This window comes from Artibeus jamaicensis, unplaced genomic scaffold, assembly GCF_021234435.1.
Source record: "Artibeus jamaicensis isolate MK-2021 breed Jamaican fruit bat unplaced genomic scaffold, CSHL_Jam_final contig_475, whole genome shotgun sequence".
NCBI classification, from domain to species: domain Eukaryota; kingdom Metazoa; phylum Chordata; class Mammalia; order Chiroptera; family Phyllostomidae; genus Artibeus; species Artibeus jamaicensis.
The window spans coordinates 4,113,624-4,136,285 of record NW_026521852.1 but is presented as its reverse complement, the minus strand read 5'-3'; the positions used below and the strand labels follow the sequence as shown (position 1 = coordinate 4,136,285).

Here is a 22,662-nt window from a genome sequence, read left to right as displayed (position 1 = left end):
GATTCCTATGTTATTTTAATTACAGTAAGGTCTGGGAGAAACAGCTTCTGGGTGCCCCCGAGGCAGGGCTGCTGTGTATCTCAGCAGATGGAAGGCTTGTGGGCTGACAGGAGGACAGCGGGGTGTCTGAGGAGTCCCTTCCCGAGAGCAGACACGGGAGGCCTCAGCCCTGTTCCCTGTCTGCTTTCCCAGAAGCGAAGCCTGTTGGCATTGCAGCATCCAAGCAGCAGCCCTGCCAGCCAGCCCTAGTCCAGCACTGCACAGGGACAAGGGGGCTCAAGCAAAGGGATGGCGAGGAGAAGGCAGCGTGGGCGCTGGGGCCGAGGGGAAGCAATGCTGGAATGAGGTGTTGCGGATGGCTCAGTGGGGCGAGGGCGGGGCTCCCGCTCCCTGGGGAGGATGAAACACAGTAGAAGAGTGCTTACGTCAGAGCTCAGACCCGCCTGGTATGGCTGCTGTCGGCGCCCCGTGGGGATTCAGACGGTAGGGGGTTGGCTGGTGAAGTCAGGGAAGCAGGGGAGGTGGGAGGGCTTGGGGTGGAGCATTGCACTGGAAACAGAAATGAACAGGGAAGTGAATCGGGGTGGGTGGGGCGAGCAGGTGAGGCCCTCCTCCAGGTGGGCGGGAGGCAGGGCAGGAGGTAAGCGGCAGGAGAGCTGAGCCTGGGGACCTGCTCGAGCTAAGGCAGGGCCGACCTTGTTCCAGATGCCGTGGGGAGAGCATGGGACCCCAGAGGAGAACTGGCAGATCCGGGCTCTGCTGAGAACCAGTGTGACTGTGGCGGTGGGCAAGGCCTGGCCTCTCTGGGCCTAAGGCTGCCGTGCCATTGGGACAATGGGGAGGTTTGCACAACTCTCCCCTCTTGTGTGGATAGAATAGGGGATGGCACCTTATCTACGGTGATATTGCTATGATAATGATTAATAGCACAGTAAAATCACACCAATCCAAATCATCAGGCCCCCAATTATGACTAGATCAAAGTGAAGTGATCACCCCATTTGTTAATCAGTTCCAGCACAATGGAGCTTTTTGAGAGGCTGAGAGTGAGTTCCGCTAACTATGCTTGAGAGCTCAGCCTGTGCCCCCTGTGACTCAAGACCCCTTGTCCAATCCCTCCACCCCTGGGCAAATCGTTACAAGCCTTAAAGTGGTGACTTTGAATTAATGAGATTTTACTCTATTATCATGTTGAGAATGAGACGGGAGCTGGACTGTTAGGACCAGCTCTGCAATCTTGGGCCCTTGGACACCCTCTGCCCAGCTCTGAGGCAGGAGGGGGACAGAGAAAATGTCCTCACTCGGGAGGAGAGAAGAGCCAGACCTCAGCCAGGGTCACATATGCTTGCTGCAGGAGAGGGGTCCTGGCATAAACTCCCTGCTCAACTCCCTCCCCACCTTGCCCTGGACCTCCTCACCTTCCCTGCCCTCTGCGTAAGTCAAAGGGCCAGCATGCCGCCCATCACCTATTCACACACACACACACACACACACACACACACACACACGTAGCAAAGACTTGGACCTCTCCTATGAGCGGGAGGTTATGTCTGCCCACACACAACATAGGCTTTGTGCATGGGGCCCAGCTAAGCTGTATCTTTACTTGCGGCACACAACTCAGATACATGTGTGTTTCTGCACTTCCACAGGGCCCAGCGCACCTATTAGTTCACATACAGACCCATCACAAATGCTTCTGAAACACACACTGCTGTGCACGTCTGTATCATGGCAGTTAGTCCTCTGGCAACCTCGGCTTCTCAAACAGTCAAAAACTGAACCGCTAGGGCAGGGCTAGCTCCAGGAGGCCAGGTGGAAGGTACAATGTACATGCAGCGAAGCTCTTACACGTCAGTCATAGGAGAGCTCCTTGGAGGCAGTTACCCGTGTTTACACACAGTTCTAGTGGGTGTTGACTGGCGGGGATTCTAACCCATGGGAGAATTAAAACAAGAACATTCTAGGAGAGAGGAAGTAAGAGGCCCACGGACATTCATAAGAAGGTACAACTGAAGAGAGAAAATCTTTTGTAAAAAGTAAACATAATAACTTTAAATGTATAACAGTTTGGGAATATTTAATTAGCCATGAGTGGATCTGAACCAATTACCGCCCCTAACGGCATCCCTTCAACAGAGGTATGCAAAAAAAGGATATTTACGATCACACTAAAGGAGCAAGAGCAGGAAGATTAATTATGTTGAACGTAACCTATTTAAGAAGGCAGAGGAGTCCTAAGTATATATTACTAGAAATACATCCATTGAAATCATTAAAATTCATATATGTGTGAAGTATGTACCTTGGACAGATGTGCAGTTATAATTGTGTGTTCACAAGTACACTGCATGTGCATGCACAGGTAACCAGTCACATGTTCTCACATTCACGGGACTGCGCTCTCCCTTAGGCTGCACACATAGGCAGGGGCTTGTGCATACTGAGATGTGTGCACACTGCACAACATGCGCACACACTCCTACCCTCCCCACACTGTGGACAGGGCCGGTCACACGTGCACACATGCGTTCACAGACTCTGCCTCCACCCTTGGACTGTGCCCCCATGTACACATGTCCACGCTCCAATGGCTCACCAAATACCACCTGTGCACCCCCCCCGGTAATGGATGTCCACACAGCACCCACAGACATTTTGCACACACGCACACAGACACACACACCCCGGATTTGTACTCAAACATCCTTTCCCCCATGCACCACACACTTGAATACACACAAAAACATGTGTATCTACAGATATTGCACATGACCTCAGGCTACACACAGAAACTTAATGCTGCCACATCTTCCCATACACCACGCAACTGAGTCTGCTCACACCGCGTGTTCCTGCCAAACGTCGCAACACTTGTCACTGACCACACTGTCCGCGCCACACCTGCACACTTGGGTGCTAACTCTGCATCCTGTGTCTGCTGCACTGTCCTCACGACCGCGCCCAGCACCCTGTGCGCACAGGCCCCGGCATGAACCTACACCCACACCGTGCACCTGGGAACGGTCCTCCCTGTGCCTGGCAGATCTGCAGCTCCAGGGACCTGGGCCACAGACCATGGATGGTGGGGACAGTGGGCTCAGTCTGAGGGCTGGCCCTGCCATGGCCATTTTTTAAATAATTGGGGTTTTGGCAAAAGTCAGGTAACCATTTGCTTTCAGCGCACAGACCCCGGAATGGAAGCTGGTATGTAGGGAAGGGGAATCTGATACACCAGGTGAGTTTTGTTCCTGTGGAACTTTTGGCTGGGGAACTGTAGTAGAGTGAGCCAGGGGCTGGGGCGGGGCAGGGGGAAGTATTAAAACAGTGTTGTATGCTCTAACCCTGAAACAGGAAGTTTCCTTATGCTCAGAGAGTGTGGAATCTGATCTTTGAAGGGTTCAAGTTCGTTTCACAGCTAAACTACAGGGACATTTGACAAAGGTCTCCTTGACGCTGAACTGGTTCTGTTGCCTTTGGCCATAGGATGGGCTCCATGAGGCCCATCCTTCTCTTGCCCCCAAGTCCAACCCACTGATAGCCTCCTTCTGATACATCTCCAGGGACTTCCCCTGGCCACCAGCTAGTGTCCATTATAACCAAAGTGCCAGCAGGTTCTTCCCTAGGGCTGATTTAAAGCTCCTTCATTGTGGCCTAAAGCCCGTGGTTTCTGAGAATATCCATATTAAAACAGCTTAAAAAAAGCACAAAGGGTCCCTGTTTCCACATCAGCTACCGCCGTTGCACCTGTGCCACCAACGTCACCCAGCACCATCGCTCCCGATACTGGTCAGCCTCCACCGGCACTTGCCGAGGGCCTGGCACTATGCTGGGGGTTTGGCACACACTCTGTCCACTCCTCACACAACCAGACAAGTATTTTGATTTGAACTTCACAGATGAGGAGCTGGAGCCCCAGAGAGCCAGAACTCGAACCCTCTTAATCACCAACAGGAAGTGCCATCGCCTCCACTGATCTCCTGGCCACTGTCCTTACCTGCTTGTGGCCCGACTCTCAGCCAGGCTGCTGTCACTGTGGCCAGCACCCCTGTCTCTGCTTCCTTGACCAAAGTCATCCAACCTAATGTCCTTCCAGGGCATCACTCTTGACTGGCCTTCAAAGCCCTTCCTTGCCCTCCCCTCCTTAACACCTTGTTTTGATGGGAAGAAAATATTTCACCTCCCAATCTTCATGACTTAACCACTATCTTTCCTCTACCTTTCATGCTCCCATTCACACAGTATCTCTTTAAGTCTTCCCCTCTCCATCCATTTCATCCTTGCCAATCATACTCTGATTTACTCCAGGTGATGACTTAGGCTGAGTAGTAGTCCTGTTGACTTTAACCTCACAGTGTCCATTTGGATCCTACTGCCCTTTGTACCAGTGTGAAGTCAATTCCCCAGACCATCATTTCTTAGCAGAAAAGTGGAATGGGGTCAGTAGCCAAAGCGGTGATCATATCACTCTCAGCTCCTGGTTACCTGCACCATTTTCTCTTATTCTTCCTCTCTGCATGCAGCAAGAACGGGAAATGAAAGGGTACCCTGGAATACCTGGCTCTCACACCAATCAAGTCAGTTATCTGTGCCTTTTCCAAACTGCCCAGGTAGAATGGCTCCCTTGCTCCCCACACAGCCTTAGCCATTCCTCCATACAGGGCCCAGGAGGGTCATCACGGCTCTGAGCTCCTGCACATCAGCAACTCTGGCCCCTGTGCACCCCAAGCCTAGCACAGTGCATGGTGCTCAACAGGTGCTTGTCCTGACCTTGAGGAACTGCTCCCTTGCCCTGTTCCTCTCTATCTCTGACCCCTGATAGCACGTGGCTCCTCCCCTGCACACGGTCAACCGTTCTCCCTGGCAGAGCGAGGCCCAGCCCCTCTCACCAGACAGCATGCGGCCCCTGCGGGAGGCCTCAGTCGCCAGGGCACAGGAGATTTCAATCCGCTTCTCCTGCTCCTGCAGCTGGCTCTCTGAGTCCTGGGGTACGTCCACAAGATCCCCCTCGCCGACAGGCACCATGTTCTGCATACTGAAGAGGCACAGACACACAGACATGGTGGGGGGTGGACAGGATGGTCCAATTGGCTTATGGAGGGAACGTGTGAACTGAGGTTGGTGGGGGTGAGGAGGGGAAAGGGCATTGCAGACTCTGGTCCCCAACAAGGCTGTCCCCAGGGGAGTGGGACCTGGCAAAACACATGTTGGGACCCCTACCCACAATGTTTTAAAATGAACTGGAAGGTTCAAGTGAACATTTAGGGCTGCCTCGAAGGGGAGAAGAAGTCATGGGAGGGCAGCCCATCAGCTTGTCTTGATGAGAGTGTGTGCTCAAGCTCAGTGGTCCTTCAGGCGCCCACAGGCACCTTCACTGCCCTGGCCACAGGGCTGGGGCCAGTTCGCTGCCCTGAGCCACCGCCTCCATTTGCTCCACTCTGGGGAGGCTCAGGGTCCCCAGTGACATGGGCTGGAGTCAGTGGCACCTGTGCCCCAGGTGTCCTAGGTGCCAGGTGGGCAGAAGTAGAGGTTTACCCAGGTCAGTTACCTGGACTTGGCAATGAGCGTCTTGATCCTCTCCACCTTCTTCTGCTTCTCCTTCAACTCCTCAGGACTCAGGGGAGTGTCCGGCTCCAGATCAATGTACCGCTCAGGGATGAGGACTTTGTCTGGGGTAGAGAGCTGTGGAGGGACCAAGGTTACCGCCTTCATTCCCCCCAGGGCTTCTGCCCCCCTCCACCCCCTGCACTCTGCTCACCTCCTTATTGATGTCCACGTCATAGTGTTGGGGATCCAGCTCCATCTTGCGAAGTCGGGCAATTTCTTCCCTGGGCGTCTCGTAGGACTGCCCCCCAGACTCTTCAGCCCGCAGGGCCGCCTCCAGGTTGGAGATGTCCACCTCATGTATGCTGCGGTGACGGCGCACCTAGGGGACGTGGGCACCACTGCTACTGGTGCCTCCAGGGAGCCCGAACCATGCTGTGCCCTCGCTGTCCCCAGCTAGCACACCCGATCTGGCTGCCACCCCACTGCTCCCGCTGCAGAGCTGTCCTTCCAAACTGCCTGTCCACAGCCTGCCCACCTGCAAGGGCCTGGAGGTAAAATTCCATCAATGTCTCTTACCAGTACTTGTCACTTACCATCCTGCTGTGCCCTTTGCTCACTTACTGTGACATATTATTTTGGGCAGTTGAGTCAGTGTGTCTTTCATTAATCTCTAATCATTTTGTATTATAGAAGATCCAATCCACTACCCAGAAAGTAAACTGTTTGAGATATTTAATAAATATCTACTTTTTACATTTAATTTTTAATTATTTTAAAATAAAATTTAATATTTTAGATATTTGATTTAAAAATCAGGCAGATGCCTTGGGCTCCCCCCACTCTGCACTTACTGGCTGTGTGGCTTAGACCCCCCTAATTTCCCGTGACTTTGTTCCCCCACTTCTAAAACAGGCCTGATAGTCCCTAAACCAGTGCTGTTGGAAGGACTAAATGAGACGACATGATGAGGATTTATGAGCTGTACTGCGCCAGGCACTGCTGAGCCACCACAGTGACCTTCAGGACACTTGGCCCAGCGCCAAGGACACAGAAAGTGCCCTAGAGACATTTATAAGTGATGGTTACTTCTGGGTGCTGGATTTTATACTATCCTCTGTTAACTGAACTTTCTATAATGTTTTAACCAAAACAATCAAGGCATTTCTTTTGGTGAATTATTTTTCTCTAAACACAAGAAAGGAAATACTTGATGTAGGATCTTTTCTTCCCAGTGGGCAGAAGCCTCCTCCATTCCCCTCGGTGCCAGCCCGGCCCTCCCCTGTTCCCTCCTGTTCTAAACCCCAGGCCACACCCCACTACTCCAGCCCCGGGAGTGTTGGCAGATGTCAGGCCTGTGGGCGCCTGGGAGGACTTACTACTTTGTAGGCCGGCCGGGGGCTGGGGTCGGGGGCCGGGCTGGCTGGGAGCTGCAGGCTTCTCCGCTTCTCCTTCATGGAGCCGCTCTGGTGCCGCCGCATGCGGTCAATCTGCTCCTCCACGCTCATTTTGACCTTGCCCTCGCTGGGGAACACGGCACTCTTGGGGCGCTCCTGCTGCAGCGGGAGACAGGCTCTGACAGGTGCCGCACCCTCCACCCAGCTTTTCCATCTGCCCTAACGCCTTGACATTTTCCTTCTCTGGGCAGCTTGCCTGTAGTAAATGAAATAGTGGCCCCAAAAGGTCTGCTCAAGTCCTGACCCGCAGGACCTGTGAATGTGACCTTATTAGGAAATAGGGTCTTTGCAGGTGTAATTAAGTAAAGGATCTCAAGATCAGGTCATCCTGAATCGGAGTGGACCCTGAAACCAATAATGGGCGTCCTTTGGGGAGACAAGAAGACACACGGACTAGGTGCTGAGAAGATGGAGGCGAGACTGGAGTGATGAGTCCGTGAGTCAGAGGACACCAAGGACTGCCAGCAGCGACCATGAGCTGGGCGAGGGGCACGCAGTGGGCTCGCCCTCACAGCCTGCAAGGGGCCAACCCTGCCCACACCTTGTCTGCAGGCCTCTGCCTCCACGACTGTGAGAACATAAAAACCCTTGTTGCTGTGAGCTCCCAGGTTTGGGGTGTTCTGTTCACTTCCTAGCACTGCCAAGGCCCCGACACGCTGCTCTGGGCAGCACATTTCGCTCTGACCACTGGTTTTTGCTATATTTGTATTGTATCGCTGACATATCATCATAATTTTGTTAAATATTTTTCATCATCATTGTATACATATTCCTTGTCCTTTGATGCATCTCCTTGAAGAAGACCTCCTCCAGGGGGGCCGCTGCCCTTCTCCTGCTAGTTCTGCCTTCTGCCTCCAGCCCTGGGTTTCTTGAACAGCGGCGACACCAGCGGGGTGGAACCACAGAGGCCCCTGGGCTGCCAGCAGGGCTCAGGCCCACCAGAGCTCCCACAGCCTGCAGGTATGTACTCACCTGGGCGGAGAGACCATTGGTGAGCCTGTTAGCATTCCTTCTCACCACCGCTGACGGGGTCATGTCTTCATCGGTGGGCGACTTCGTCCTTGGGGGTACAATGCCAACTGCAGGGAGACAGAGCAGCCACTGGGCCTCGTGGAGAGAGGAAGGCAGAGAGACAGGGGAGCCTGCTTCTCAGAGAGGCTCAGTCTCACCCCCATGGAGAAGAAGGGCCTGGGCAGGTAAGCACTCTCTTTGGGAATGAGTGACACCTCCCCGGGCTCCTCTCTGACCCTCAGCCTTACTTCTAGGGGAAGATGGGTCAGGAAGTACCTTTGTTGAGAGCTGCCTGCTTCTCTACCTCCACCTCTTGCCTGGTAGGCACAAGGCTGATGTCTCTAGAGGTGTCCGGGGGTGGTGTCTGGTGGGGCTCTTTTTTGCTTGGCTCATAGCTTGCCTTGGGCTGGGAAGAGAAAATGAGAAGAGGTTGAATGCTAGAGTGACTGCCGGGAATTGGGCCCCCAGTGATTATTCTTTGTTTAGCAATGGCTGGTGTTCAAACCCTTGAAACAAAGGGGACAGGGATACTCTGTGTGTGCCAGCTATGCAGGGGGCAGGGAGGCATTAGGCTGACCAATGCAAGGCCCTCTTGGGGACCCCCAGACGGCCAATGGCTCCAGGTGGCCCCTCAACCTGATGGGTCCCCTTAGCAAGCATCAAGAAGCACAGACTTTCTGTGAGCCAGAAAGGAGGGGGCAATAAGGCCAAGGGTCTCTGAGGATTCTGTCAGCATCCTACCTAAGACTTGAGCAAAAGGACCAGGTGAACTTCAGTGCCAATATTCTGGGGGCAGGAAAGGGGCACTTAGCTTGTGGCTCACAGAATCATGAGATGACAAAGGACCTTGCACCCCCACCCCTTCCCCTCCACTGTGCAGTCAAAGAACCTAAGCCTTGGTGTGGAACACAGAGACAGAAGCCTAGGCTGGAGGTCAGAAACCTCCACTCTAGCCCAGCTAGAGAGTACAGGTAAGTCCTTCCACCTTCCTTCATCTGGAAAACAGAGGTGCTGTTACCTGCTCTGCCTACTTCGCTGGGCAGACCCTCAAGGTTATATACATGCCAGTAGCTGAGGTGAGAACATGAGTTTACCAGCTTTAGGCACAGGACTGTCTACTCACCGTGCAACCTCTTCCAAGCCTAACTGCCCATCTCTCCTGGATCTTCACTAGGGATCCAGGCGAGAGAAGGGGCCAGAATAGGGGAGAGAGGGGCCTATATTGTTACACTCCAGGGACTGGTAAGACTCAGAGAGGACATAGACAAGGGAGAGACAGAGAGAGCATGGGAGGACTGGAGCCTGGGGTAGACAAGGGCAGCAAATTGGAATGGCACCAGTATGTATGTGGGGGGTCCCTCGATTCCCATCGGCTGGTCATGCTGGTAAGGTGGGTCATACCACCACCTGGAGCCAAGGCCCCCCTGAGCCTGGGCATCAGGTAGGGCAGCGAGCGACTCATTTCCCCATTGTCCACAGAAAGCAAAAGGGGGAAAGAAGGCCTGTGTGAGAGTCTCAACCATCCTTTCCTTAGTCCCGAGTCCAACTAGATAGAGGGTCCAGCAGAAACTCAGGTGTAGGGAAATTAGTACTGGAATGCAGAAATGATTCAGCATCCTGCCTTGCCCCCTCACTTGGCCTTTGGTCCCATTCCCTCCACCCTACCCTCCAGGACCCAAGGGTGCTGGGTACCTGACCCCTGGCTGTCTCGCCACCGGAGTGCCAGGAAGGGGAGTTGGGATATGGCCAGAAGTGGCTCTCATTAGGGAGTGGAGGCACGGTGGGAGGAGACTCCAGGGGGACGTAGGCTTTGGGGAGGGGGGGCCGTGGTGGGCCGGGCTCCTGAGGCAGAGAGAAGCCAGAGCATTAGGAGGAGCAAGAGCAGCCACTGTGAGAGCAGAAAAGAGTGTTAGCAGAGGCAGACAACGTCACTGAGACCCAGGGGGCCCTGGACCACCAAACTCCCACCTATGGCCTGAACTGAGCTGCAGCTGCAGAGCTGACTCTCGGCCCGGCCTTCTAGGCTCTCCTCCACCGAGTACCACCTGGGTACCCTCCCCATCACTCCCCAGTTTTTCTCCAAAGTTCTCTCCTCATTGCTTCACCATCACCCTGGACACCTTTCCACCCCTGTACCTGGGCTTCTATCATCTCCTGCGATGGCTTGTTACTCTACCTGTCCCAACATTTCAGGGCCCAGTTCAAGTTCCACCCTCTCTTTGGGTGATCAGCATTTGTGGTCTGAGCCACATGGCTCAGCATTGAAACACACGCTGCCACATTCCTGAGGCTGTTCACTGTATTTCAGTCTCAGTCCCCACTGGACACTGGGCTCCCTGAGTGGAGGCCTTTGGATGTATGGGTGTCTTTCTAGAGGGTCCTGTCTCCCTCGCCCACAGCGGGGCCTTCATGAACACTTGCTGATTGACTGACTAGCAGACTGCTCCCTACACCAGCCCCCTCTCACTCCTCAGAGCAATCCTGGATTTAAATTTCTATAAAGTGCCTGGTATCTTTGCTATCTATCCTGGTGCTCTTGGAGAGACTTCCCTGACAAGCAGCTAGAGATGGCAGGTGAAGATGAGAACAGGTAAAGGAGAAATCTGGAGAGAAGGTCACACACTGGAGGTGAACGGCTACCTTAGACAGCACCACAGCACAAGGCCCAGAGGCCTCTGGAGAGATGAGCACAGAATTTCCATAGTTTCAGGCAGATGAGGGCCTGGTCCTCCCTCCCCCAACTATTTTCTACTCCATTTTCTCAGCTTACCTCATTGGACCCAGACTTGGTAGGGGACCCTTGAGAGCCAGACACCAGTGAAAACGGGCTCAGGGGGCTGGTGAGGCTGGCGGAGCTGAGAGGGCTGGCAGGGCTATTGGAGCTGTAGGTGGCCGAGGGGCCAAGTCCTCCTTGAGAAAAACAAGAGGAAAAAAGATGAGGGATGGCGCAGGAGGGTGGCTCGGAGTATGGATGGGCTAGGGAAGTGGAGGAGGCAGGGAAGGACCCAAGGACCTGGGAGGGAGGACTTAGTGTCTCAGGGCCACCCAGGCCTGCCAAAGGGACTTCCTATAAGAGCTGGTTCATAGGCTGGGGAAGTGTACTCCACAGGGGAAGATGATGGAAGAATACTGTCTCTCCCAAGATGTCAAAGAAACTCAGCCCCAAGTCCCAAGGCTGAAGGAAGTCCCTGAGGCAGAGGTCTCAGACCACCAAGGTTCTGTGGGCTCAGCAGTTGGAGAGGCTGCGGCACTGTTTGACCTTTTCTGGGGAGGGGTCTAGTGTATTCAGAGCCAACAGCATCTCTGAGCAGTATGTGTGGTCTAGTCTGGAACAAGTGGTAAGGGAGTCCCACCCACCATCCCAGGGCCCGGGAGGAAGGAAGATTCTGGAGCCCTCACAAGGCCCTGACTGGTTTGGGGCACTGCAGAGTTTCTGGTAAAGACAGAAACCCAACAGGCTGGTGGGGAGATGCCCACCTCTGTGCTTGGCCGTGTCTGTGCCCCGAGATGGGTTATTCTTCCTAAGTCCCTCCATCACGTCCTGGATCCTCCAGATCTCCTTCTGGATCTGCCGATTGAGCACCTCATTCTGAAAGAGCCACAGAGCAGGTCAAAGGAAGTGGCTGCCAAGGAGTGTCCCAGCCCTTTCCCTGCATCCCTTAAACCAGAGGTAACAGGAGCCCTGTGCATACAAGCGCATATAAATACACACATACCTCCAGCAAACCGTTACATGCACATATCCTCCAGCACACACACACAGCCTCCAGCACACACACACCCCTCCAACACATTTCTCTTTCTCACAGGTAGCCTCTGCCTCCCCAGCCTCTATAAAATAAAGCTGTGAATTAAGAGTCATCACAGGAAAGAGCCCCTTTAGGTAGACCTGAGAACTCAGGACCAAAAGAGAGTAAGGACTCGCCCTTCAGAGCCCCTCCAGGGGAGGCCAGGGTGGTCTTGGAGTAAAGACCCCTTTAGATGAATATTTTATGGTAGCCTATTTTCCAGGGGAAAGAGATTCCAGTTTCCTGTTTTTCTTTATATCCAAACAGCTCTTCTGTAATATCCACACCCAACATATGCCTAAATACTCATGAATTATATTCAGTTACATCACCCACTCTTTGAAAACTAATAGTCGTCACTTATTTAGCTCCCCCATACCGGGCACTGTGTTAAGTGCTTTGACTAACCCCTTTGGGCAAAGAAGTCTATGAGGCGAGGGCAGCAGCTGTCCCTATTTCAGAGACAAAGGGACTCGGGTCCAACCACCTGCTGTAAGACCAACATCTGAACTGGGGTCTTTTTGTTCCAAGAGCTGGTGCTCCTGATCACAACACTACCCTACCCCCCAAAGTCTGCCCACAGACCATGGTGACATTTGGGTCCTCTGGACCAGGAGGGTCTTCACCTCCCCCTGACCTAACCAGCTGGTGTGGAAAGTGTTGTTACCAGGCCGGAAACAGGAGGAAAACCTGGGAAACCAGGGTTCTGACTGCACCACAGAAACAGGGCTTGCAACACTAGCCAGAGAGAAGGTATGGGGTGTGTGTGCTGGGTAGAGACAAGACAGAGTCGCAAAGAACAAGATGCTCCAAGGTCAGTGTGTCCAGCCTGCTGCCTCCAAACAGAGTGTTTCGAACCAGTTTAAGTTCCTATCTTAAAATACCTGAGTGCATCACTTCCATGTTGACTATACTCTTCTGATGTCATGAGAGATTCATATTTATCTTGTATCTACACATCTGTTAAGTTCTTCCAGTCAAGAAACTCTTGATGTCTGACTGAAGCTCCAATGTTTCTATTTGACTCCATCCCCTGTGATTTCTTGGAAATGAAGAACCTACATTATCTTCATCTTGAAGTTTAAGCATCTGCTTTTAAGTGGCCCCGAACCTTGTCTTTTGTCTTAGAACCAACTCCTCATCTTAACTCTGAAATCTCTAACGCAAGAAAGGAAGCCACCCTGGTCTCCTTTGGCCAAAGCACAGGGAAGACAGACTCAAAGCACACGCCAACCCCCACCTGCCCAGGGCCCTCTTCACCTGGACGTCCAAATTGAGCTGTTCCCAGAGGTCGTCATGCAGGGCAGAGACCTCCGACTCGAGGCTCTCATACTCCATGGTGCTGTTGGTCAGGGCCTACAAGGGGGAGGGTTTGCTGAGACAGTGGCCATTGCCCAGCATTTCTCCTCATCCTGCCACTGGGCCTGGGGCTGCACGCCTGCCATCTGGCAGGTCAGGGAGGAGGGCACAGCGGGCCCAGAGGAGAGTGTGCAGGGCTGAGGCATTCTAATGACAGCCAAACGCCAGCCTCACAGGAGTGGCCCCAGCCCACCCTGTTGCAAACTGAAATATAGAGGGCATGCCGTTCCCTTCAGATATGTGGGTAGGTGGCGTGGGAAACATTGCTCCCCCACACTCCTGTCCTCCGAGATCCAGCAGTTGAAAGTGGAGGACAAGAGGGAAGGAGATAGAGGGAGGACTTGCTCTCCTTTCTGGGCCATGCTTTTCTGGAGCTTTAGCTGCTGTCCCTACAGCTATTATCCAGGCTGTCAGTACCGGAGGGTCTCCCTGTGCTCCATAGGACATGACCAGAACATCAGCATTGCTGCCAGTGTCCTCGGTTTTCAGGAGAGAAGGCAGAGGTGGGCAGCAAAGGTATTAGGGAAGCCAAGGAAATAAGTGGCCCTGATCCCATACCATCCTGAACAAATCCTGGTACAGTTATAGTTGGGAAGTTTGCCAATGTTCATGGAGGCCCTGGAACAAGAAGGCTGACGTGCTGGCTGTCTCCTCAAGGCACTATTCAAGTCTTTGTTTTCTCTGTCCTTCCTGGAGGAACACCCTGCTCTGGCCCTCCAAGGAGAATGGGGTTAGGGGAGCACCACCTGGGAGGGAGGCTCTCCTAATGGGTGCAGACCCGGCGGTCAGTTACCGTTGTAGCCTGAGACAGCTCCACCCGTATGTGGATGAGCTGGTTCTGCAGCGACTCCTTCTTGTGCAGCAGCTTCTCTGGGTAGGCGGGCTGGCTTCCAAACATCTCCAGCTCCTGGTGGGTCCCCATCAAGGCGCTTTCCAGGCTCTCCTGAAGGAAGGCAGGGCAATGGCTATGAGCAGTCCTGAGATCTCCTCTGTGGGACTGTTAGCAACACAGGCCGGAGCCCATGAGGTTCAATCAGGCAGAGTAGTGGTTATCCTCACACTGCCTGAGCTTCCCCAGGAGAGCTTCAGCAGGTCTGACTAAGTATAGGACACAAGTTCAAAGAAGGCAAAGCTCTGTCAATTTAGTCAGGGTGGAGACAGCAGCCCACACCTCCTCCATGCCTGTCCCCCATGTACCCCCACTCAAGGCCACCCCTTGGCTCTCACCTTCTCTGCACGGAGCTGCTGCACCAGCCGGTCCTGCTCCCTCACCACCTTGTTCTGCTCACACAATTTGCCCAGCAACTTCTGGGGTTCCGAGGGGGTGGGGGACAGGAAGGGAGAGAGAAGGGGGTGAAGAACAGTTGATGGGGACCTGAGACTTGGGTTGGCGGGGCCCGGCCTCTGGATACCGCCTCCTTTCCCCTGCTGAGAAACCCTTGCCCTTCACCTTGACTTTGGAAATTCCTGGGAACAGGGAGATGGTCTTTACCCTGGGAGACTCCCAAGTACCCACTGGGAGGGGAGGTATGTTTATTTTCTGAGGAAGTGAGTCAGCTTGAGAGAAGAGAGGGCTGAAAGCCAGACCTTAAGCTCCTGCATTCCTGTCCTCCTAGGGCTTCCTGTTCACTAGGGTTGGGAGACAATGTGGCCTGGCCTTCCAGGCCTCCTAGGTGGATATGAACTCAAGCTGTAGGTAGGGTGCGGTGTTTGGACCAGTCTCAGAAAACCAGGGAACAATGTAAACTTGTTCCACAGTCCCACATGACGTGCTCTCCCCTCCTCTACCTAGCGTCTCAGGATGGCTGATGCTTGGGTCCTTCGGAGGTCTGGTCCTCGCATGGATGGAACCTCTCCTGGGCCTGCTGGGCAGACCTGTTGCCCAGGTAAGCCCAGTGGTGATGGGGGGCAGAGGGGGGCTGGTCAGGCCAAACTTCTCTTTGGGAAGGACTTTGTGCTTCCCTATGTGCACACCTTTATCCATGCCATCCTTCAAACACCCTGTGGCTCCTTTCCACTGAACCAGCTCTTGCTCTCTGGGCCTTTAGTTCAAGGCCAGCTCACATGCTATTTGTTTTGTCCCTGACCCCCAGCCCACAAGGTCTCACCCCTCACAATCCTGCAGAACCTATGGTCAGCTGTTCAGTCTGGGAATCATGTGCTGCCACCTAGTGTCTGCCACTACTCTGAAGCACCCTGAGGGCAAGGGCATGGCCATGTTCTTCTTTCCAGTTACCTAGGGACTACCACTGACCTCCTGACAAAGTCTGTGTTCCTACAATAAGCAGATCCCACTGCCGGAGACGAGAGTCCTAGAGCTCAGTGGGAAGCACACAGCCGTTGCAGGAGGCAGGGATGAGTGGGGAGAGTGAGACAAGGAGGTGAGGAGGAACAGGCAGAATGTTGTCTTTGCAGTGAGAAAGGACGGGGATCAAATGTATGAAGAGCCGTGGGGAGGAGAGGCCCCATGGAGGAGCCGGAGGACGAGGATGAGGACAACAGCGGGAGGGGCTGGAGTGCACAGAGGGAGCAGGAGAGCTGCTCTTACATCTGTATCTTGCTCGTTTAACTTGTAGGTGTGGAGGCTGTCCCGGAACACTTCTGGGTACGGAGGGACCTGCAGGAACAGGAGGCCGGTTACTGCAGCAGAGGACAGAAGGGCATGTGTAGGCGGAAAAGTGACAACCTTTGCTCCTTTTTTGCCAGAGACTGCAGTGCCTCACCTCTGGTAGCTTCCATCTGGGGCCCTGAGCTGAGCTAATTCTGAGCCCTGGCTGAGCAGCCTGGAATGGCCCAGTCTCAGCTCCATCGCAACTGTCCTAGGCTGACCATGGAGACAGAGATGCTGCTCAGCTCCTGCCTGTATCTCCCCTTCCCTAAGCTCTAGGATCTCCAGCTGAGAGGGATTCCAAGGGTGCAGAGCTCCTGACAGCCTTTTGGCAATGACCATAAGAACAGTGGTGAACCCTCAGCTGTTTCTGAGAACAAGTCATGGGAGAATAGAATAAGCATTGGAAATATTTGAGAATTATTGACCTCGTAGATCGAACACCAGTCACAGGCTTGTGCTTAAACCAGGACTGGTACAAATTCAGAAGTGTCTCTGGGTCCAGTACATGCTCCCTACCCTTGATGACACATCCTGTAGCCACAGAACACCCTTCACACCTTTGGCATTGAATGGTTCCATATCACACCCCCATGCCTTTAACCCCAGTAATGTCTATGGAGAAGATACCAAATAAAAAGTGGAAGGCCTAGGCAATTAAAAAGCAGATTTGTGATCCCTGGCAGGCATGAGATGCTGATGCTGGCTATTTTGGTGGTTTGAGAAATGGGTCTTGGGTTTATCCATGAACATGAAGAATGGAGGGAACATGGTGGAATTAAAGGAGGGAGACCAGGCTGAGCCTGGGAGATGAGGCCTGGCAGATGAGTGGGTTGGGTGGAGCAAGCCCCATCCCAGATGGGTTGACTCAACCATGCACAAGCAGCTTGAATGGTGTTGACAGGGACCATGCTGCCAGGCAGAGGCCTTACTTGCATGAAGAGCTGGGCCCTGGGGGAGGAGCTCTCCACCATGCGGTTCACCATACTGATGAGAGTCTCGCTCTCACTCATCTGCAGCAGAGGAAGGAATGGATGATTCAAACTCAGACTCACAGGTATCTTCCCCAAATCCCCCTGTGCTTGTTTTCCAGGACACAGAAAAGGGCAACTCCTCTTGGGGACTGCAGCAATCTCTCCTTGGCCTACCCATTGCTCTCCCTTTGTGAACTCCATCTCAGGACGAGCACTGAAGCTGCCCTTGAGGAAAGGCCACAGAAGGAAGCTGGGAGGCCACTGTGCCCTCGCTCACAGCTCTGCAGAGGCCCCAGCCCAAGAACACTTCCCCAGGGTGCCTGAGCCTGGGTCTCATCCACATTGGCCAAGGTCGTCATCTCCTTGCCCCAGCTCTCAATTCTCACAGTGCTTTGGTAAAAGACCACACAGACAGTCGCAAAGGCCAGTCTCCCAAAATTTGAACTAAATGAAACAACAAAAAAAGAATAGCTGGGACCTGCTCTTTGGATGGGCCTTCTCAAACATATAGGCACAGGTCTCTCTCCCCCACCCTTGCCCACCTCTTGGCTCTAGAGTAGAAAGGATTGCTAAACACGGTTTCCAGAGCTGGGCTGGTAGCATCCATGCTGATCTTGGATGATGCTAGGGAGCAAATTAGGAGGCCAAAACAAGCAAGCCATGTTAAAGGGACACCAGATATTGGAACACTGCTCTCCCAGCACGTTATCTTACGTTTCAAGAATCATTAGGAACATGGGGGGGAAAGACTATTTGCCAAATGAAAAAGACAGAGAAAGAAAGAAAGATGAGGGAGGAAAGGAGGGAGAGGAGGAGAGAGGGAAATGGGGGAGACAAACCAACCAAATGAACCAGAAATGCCATCATTTCCCCCCCAGTTCCAATGTGACAGCATCCAAAAGTGAACACATTAGGGAGTATCTTTGGCTACGTCCCTTTAACTCAATTCATCTGCAGGAACAGGCAGCAGAAGGGGTAGTGCAAGAAAAGCTTTTTGGAAAGGAGAAGCGAGTATGGGAAGGGACAGGGCCACCTCAGGGCAGACCTTCTGGGTTCACAGGTCAGGAGGCCCCACTTTTTTGCCCTTGTCTTTCCACTCTTCCCTGGACCCACATAATTCCTGTCCTGTTCAGAGGGCAATGCAAACGCGGCCTTGCTCCCTTTCTGCATGCTGTGGATGACAAGGGTGCCTGTCCACTCCCAGTTGCAGGATCTACAGCATTTTAAAAGGCCTTCTGTCCTAGGATCTGATTTTTCTACCTCGTTTGTCTCATTGAAATTTTTTCTATGGCATATAATGTCATTTAAGAGGCTTTCAAAAGAGCAGTTATGATACCAGGTTGAGTCTTTGTGAAATAGAAGTTAACAGGACATCAACTGCATTTTCTGTAAGTAGTGAAACTCAAATTGATCCCTATCTTCTTGGGGCCCGTGTGTGTGAGATTGTGTTTACTGTGTATGCTGGTACATATGTGTGTACGCTCCTGTCTGCTGCTTGTGTCAAACCTCTGTCCTGTGTGTGACGCGTGTGTGTATGGTGTATGTATATATGAGAAACAAGGCAGACCTACCAACGCATCAGGCTTTGAGAGGGCAGGAGAAGCCCAGGCCCTTCCTGGATGCCCCCCAATCTCATGCTTTCCCAACCCAGTGGATCTAAAGTGATAAAGGAGAGAGGTGGGCTCTCTTCTCTCCTGTCCTCTCCCTGGCTTGCTCCCACCCCTGATGTGGTTTGGGGGTCTTCCAGCCCACGTGGGTCCTGCCTGTAGAAGAATTCCTGTGTACCATCTTCTGTCTTTCCAAAATGTTAGAGATCTCGTGAGAAAGCAGCTGGCCTAGCGCCTTATACATAGTAAGGGTGCTCAGTTAATATTTTAAATTGAGTTCTAGAAGAAAAAGAACAATAGAGTAATCATAGCAGCAGTTACCACTTGTTGCCAGTGCCTGACAAAATGCCGTCATTCTTACTCGAGTCTCCCAACACGCCTGGGAGGTAGAGAGGGCGGGTTCCTCATGTCCATTTTACAATTGAGAAAACAAAGGCCCAGAGAGGCTAAGTGATATTTTCAAGACTGAAAACAAATTTCTTGTAAATGGCAGAGCTGGAACTAAAGTGCCACATCTGACTTTATGTTCCGGACTCTTATCATATAAAACTGCCTTTTAAGAATATCTAGAATATCTGTTTATCTAGGAGGAGATCTCGGAGAGGTTATTTCTGAAGCTCCCAGCCTAAGGGCCCCACCCCTCTGAGGGGACAAAAGCCCAGGAAAAGTCACTGAGGTCTGAATTGAATAACAGGCCTGTCTATGGCCATACCACCCCGAACGTGCCCAATCTCATCTGAATAGCTGGCCAGCCAGGCACTGTGGGTGGACCACAGGGAGGAAAGCCTGCCCAGAGGCTAGGGGCACAGAGCCCTGCTCCTCACCACTCCCCGGGACAGCAGAACCTGCTCCTGTTGGGGGAGGGGAAGGGGTCAGTGCGTCCAGGCCTGCTCGGGACTGGCATCCTCAACCGGATCCCCACAGGGACTGGACAACACACGCTGCTTTCTGGAATTAAACTGCAGTACCCTGAGGGCTGGGTGCCTTCCCTGTTGATTAAAATACAGATCTCAGTGTTTCCAGTGCCCAAGGTCGTCACAAGGATAAACGCACAAACACAGGGAGGCCCAGTGAGATGCTGGTCACATGGCCTGAGACTAGTACCACCAACGGTCACAGCCACACCCTCAGATTTCACATTCATGGTGCTTTCTACAACTCTGAGAGCACGAAATCATCTTGATGAGGCTTGACCCCAGCTTCTTCATATATTAGATACTTTCCTTGGCTGTAAACCAGGTCAAAAGCTCAGAATCATATTCCAAGCTCTGCCACACACTGGCTGTGTGTCCTCAAAATGTTTCCTAACCTTTCTGTGCTTTCGTTTTACCAGTTATAAAATGGGGATAATCAAAGTGCCCACCTTGCAGTGTTGTTATAAAGATTAAATGAGTTAGGTTCTGTAAGGTGCTTAGAATAGCAGGGAGCAGGGAGGAGGCACCCCATTATGGTAGCTGCTGCCATTGTTATTTATCATCATTACTGTCATTCTTTTCACCACTGCCCCAGGCCGCCCCCATAGGACAGTGTGTGCGTGGCCAGGCCCCCCATGATCTGTAGCGCACATCTGAACATAGGAATAGGTGCTCAGATAAATGCCCAGCATGTGGACCACGGCCTGTCTAAAGTCGCAGAGTGCCGCACGGGTGTGCAGTCCTCAATTCACACACTGTGGAGTTTAACAAGAACCTGTGGAGTACGATAGAATAATCTCCCAGATTTGCATTTAACAAAATCCTAGCATTTAAGGCCCAAGCAAGGAGCTCCCTCTCATTTCTGCTACTCTCTTCAGCCAAGATGCAAATTCCTGCCTGTCTCCTGGGGGGCATTTCCATTTAGGCCTAACACACAAGAGGTAGCATTAATTATTCATGTGGTCGTTTATATTCTCTTTTTTCCCAAGAAACTCCAGGCTGCCCTAAAGAGCTTTGAAGACAAGGGGTGTGAAGGCGCAAACCAAAATATAAGCCACTTTGTTGTGTCCTGATTGTGCCAACAAAGGTTGTCAAATGGATGGACGATGAGGAGGTGGGAAGGAGGTAGGAAGCGAGGAGTCAGGGCAGGAGCAGGGGGCAGCAAGGGAGCACCAGCTCTGCCTACCTGCTGATCCAAATACTCTAGGTTTCTTTGCAACTGAAGGTCTAAAAGTTCATCCTACCGGGAGAGCCCGAGGCCCAACAGCAACACAAACAAACAGGAACAGGACAAAAGAAAACAATAAAAAGGAAGCAAAGCAGTTAAGAGTTAGCTAGGCAAGGAAGAGTGCCTCTCTATCCTGGAGTTCTGGGGAAGGGTGGGTGGGGGGGCAAGGGGCTGGACCACCCAGAGCGGCCTCCACTAGGACACAATCGGGCCCCCACTCCAAGGCTCCCTGGTCGGCCTGGCCCTCCCCCGGTAAGCGAGGCACCACTGAAGCAACCTGGTCAGCACCTCCTGCAGGTGTTTCGAGTTTTCTGGGAAAATGTTTCTGGATGGGTGCATTTACCGTGCGTCAGGGCTGGAGTTTGGGCACTGGCAGGGGAGAATGAGAGAGGGAACTGAGGGGCAGCCTGCCCTGCCAGCCAGTGTCTCCTACACCTGGCAGCTGTGCAAGGAGAGGGGCCAGTACCAGGCCTTTAGCACAAGGAGTCTGCTTGTGGGTTCCAGTAGGTCTCCCCAGTTCCACAAGTGGGGCATCTGCCTCTAGTTCTCCAGGTGGAGACAAAAATTCTCAAGAGAACAAATTCCAGGAAGAAACACAGTAGAGAGGGAGAGGAAAAGAGGAAACACAATATGGAAAATCTTTTCTTCCTCAGTCCTGCCACTGTCTCCTTCCCCAAAGTGAGGGGAAGGACAAGCTGCAGGCGAGGACAAACTGGAAGCTCAGGGGGAAGCCTAGATCATGCCTGCTGTCGGAGCTCCAGCCTGACTGTCTTCCCAGCCCGCAACCCGAGGCCCTGTCCAGGCCCCGCGGCACGCCGCAGGGCTGTTCTGAGGTCCAGAGGGTGAGCACATTACATGCTTCCAGCTCTTGTCCTTGTTTCTCTGCCCTGTGTCATAGAGATGGGGTAACTGGCACCAAACTCTGTTGGGGTGAGAGTCCTGGCCGGGAGGAAGGAGGTATCCAGAGGCGACTAAAAACCAGATGGGCCATGGGTTGGGCCAGAGGCCCTCCCTAGGAGCAGAGGTCCTGAGGGGTTGTGGTGGGGGGAGGAGAGGACATACCATCTTATCGTGGACCGTGGGGGGTGGTGGGTAGTTGTAGGGGTACAGTCCTGCAGGGACTGGCCGCCTGTCTCCCAGGTAATCATACTGGAAGAGAAAGGGAATTGGAGTGGTGAGGGGGTCCGGCTGGGACACGGACTTCCCCACCAACAGAAGTTCAAGGTTACGGATATTTGTATCCTGTCCCAGAGCAGACTCCAGACTGAAATGGACAGCATTTATCCAGTGCAATATCCTAGCAGTGATCTGTTCAGGTCCTCAAGATTTGAAAAGACAGAATCTTCTCTGCCCTCTTTTATAGAATTGAGGTTCTTGGCATAATCTAAAGATGGGAACAGAAAGCAATGTTCCTACATGGTGGGCGAAGCAAGGCCCCCGGGCAGCTCTCCTGGGGATAGAACCACAGGACCAGTGGCTCCCTGGGCAGCGCTGCTGGCTGCGTCGACACACAGCCCAGGGTCCCCGTGCCCTAGATGCTGTCGTGCCTCCACCTCTTCCCAGCAGATGGTCTCAGGCTGGACCTCAGGGGATGAGGGAGGAGGGGACTTCGGGGCACGAGGAAGGTGGAGGCTCACCTTGGGAGAGCTGATGGATCGCCTCATCACGTAGGCAGTGGGGTCGGCATAGATGTCCTCACTGCGAGGTGGCAGCCGCTCAAAACGGGCACTGGGTGAGCGTACCGGGGAGTAAATGTGGGTGCGGCTGTAGGAGCCCTGGCTGGGCGAGCGGGGCACAGAGTGGGACCGCAAGGACAGGCGGCGCAAGGAGCCCGAGGCGGCATCCAACTCATCATAATAGACTGGCTGCCGGGAGGGGCTGGGGATCCACACCGTGCCATCCTGCCGTCCGTAGCCGGCAGGCTCCTTCCACCCGCACCCATTGCGGAAGGAGTGGCGCTTATCCTCCAGGGCCCAGGGTGGGCTGATCCGGTCATAGGCAGGCATGGAGCAGATGCTGTCTGGCCGCACCCCTGGTGGGTAGTACTGGTAATCGTCGGGGTACTGGGTGGAGTAGGGGCCATAATACTCAGGGGCCCTGCGGGACATGGGATAGAACCTAGAGGGACTGAGAGAGAGGACAGTGTAAGGAACTGGACAGAGTGGGCACGTC

At 53.3% G+C, this 22,662-nt stretch overlaps 1 protein-coding gene across 20 annotated transcripts in view; it reads right to left on the bottom strand.

Annotated features, from left to right (window-relative positions):
* PLEKHA6 (pleckstrin homology domain containing A6) overlaps positions 1–22,662 on the bottom strand; it is a 137,999-nt gene that overhangs the window by 4,091 nt on the left and 111,246 nt on the right. For 13 of the 20 annotated variants that reach the window (XM_053667937.1, XM_053667941.1, XM_053667944.1 and 10 more), the window contains 16 exons: positions 22,128–22,617; positions 21,553–21,639; positions 15,708–15,776; positions 14,387–14,467; positions 13,953–14,102; positions 13,061–13,156; positions 11,490–11,601; positions 10,783–10,922; positions 9,705–9,854; positions 8,289–8,418; positions 7,974–8,080; positions 6,924–7,100; positions 5,759–5,926; positions 5,549–5,682; positions 4,890–5,035; positions 426–549 (listed from right to left, as the gene is read on the bottom strand). In XM_053667937.1, the coding sequence (XP_053523912.1) occupies positions 434–549; positions 4,890–5,035; positions 5,549–5,682; positions 5,759–5,926; positions 6,924–7,100; positions 7,974–8,080; positions 8,289–8,418; positions 9,705–9,854; positions 10,783–10,922; positions 11,490–11,601; positions 13,061–13,156; positions 13,953–14,102; positions 14,387–14,467; positions 15,708–15,776; positions 21,553–21,639; positions 22,128–22,617 (2,353 nt within the window). In that variant the 3' untranslated portion in view covers positions 426–433. The remainder of the gene's footprint in view (positions 1–425; positions 550–4,889; positions 5,036–5,548; positions 5,683–5,758; positions 5,927–6,923; positions 7,101–7,973; positions 8,081–8,288; positions 8,419–9,704; positions 9,855–10,782; positions 10,923–11,489; positions 11,602–13,060; positions 13,157–13,952; positions 14,103–14,386; positions 14,468–15,707; positions 15,777–21,552; positions 21,640–22,127; positions 22,618–22,662) is intronic. The other 7 variants (XM_053667938.1, XM_053667940.1, XM_053667942.1 and 4 more) reach the window with 7 other exon arrangements.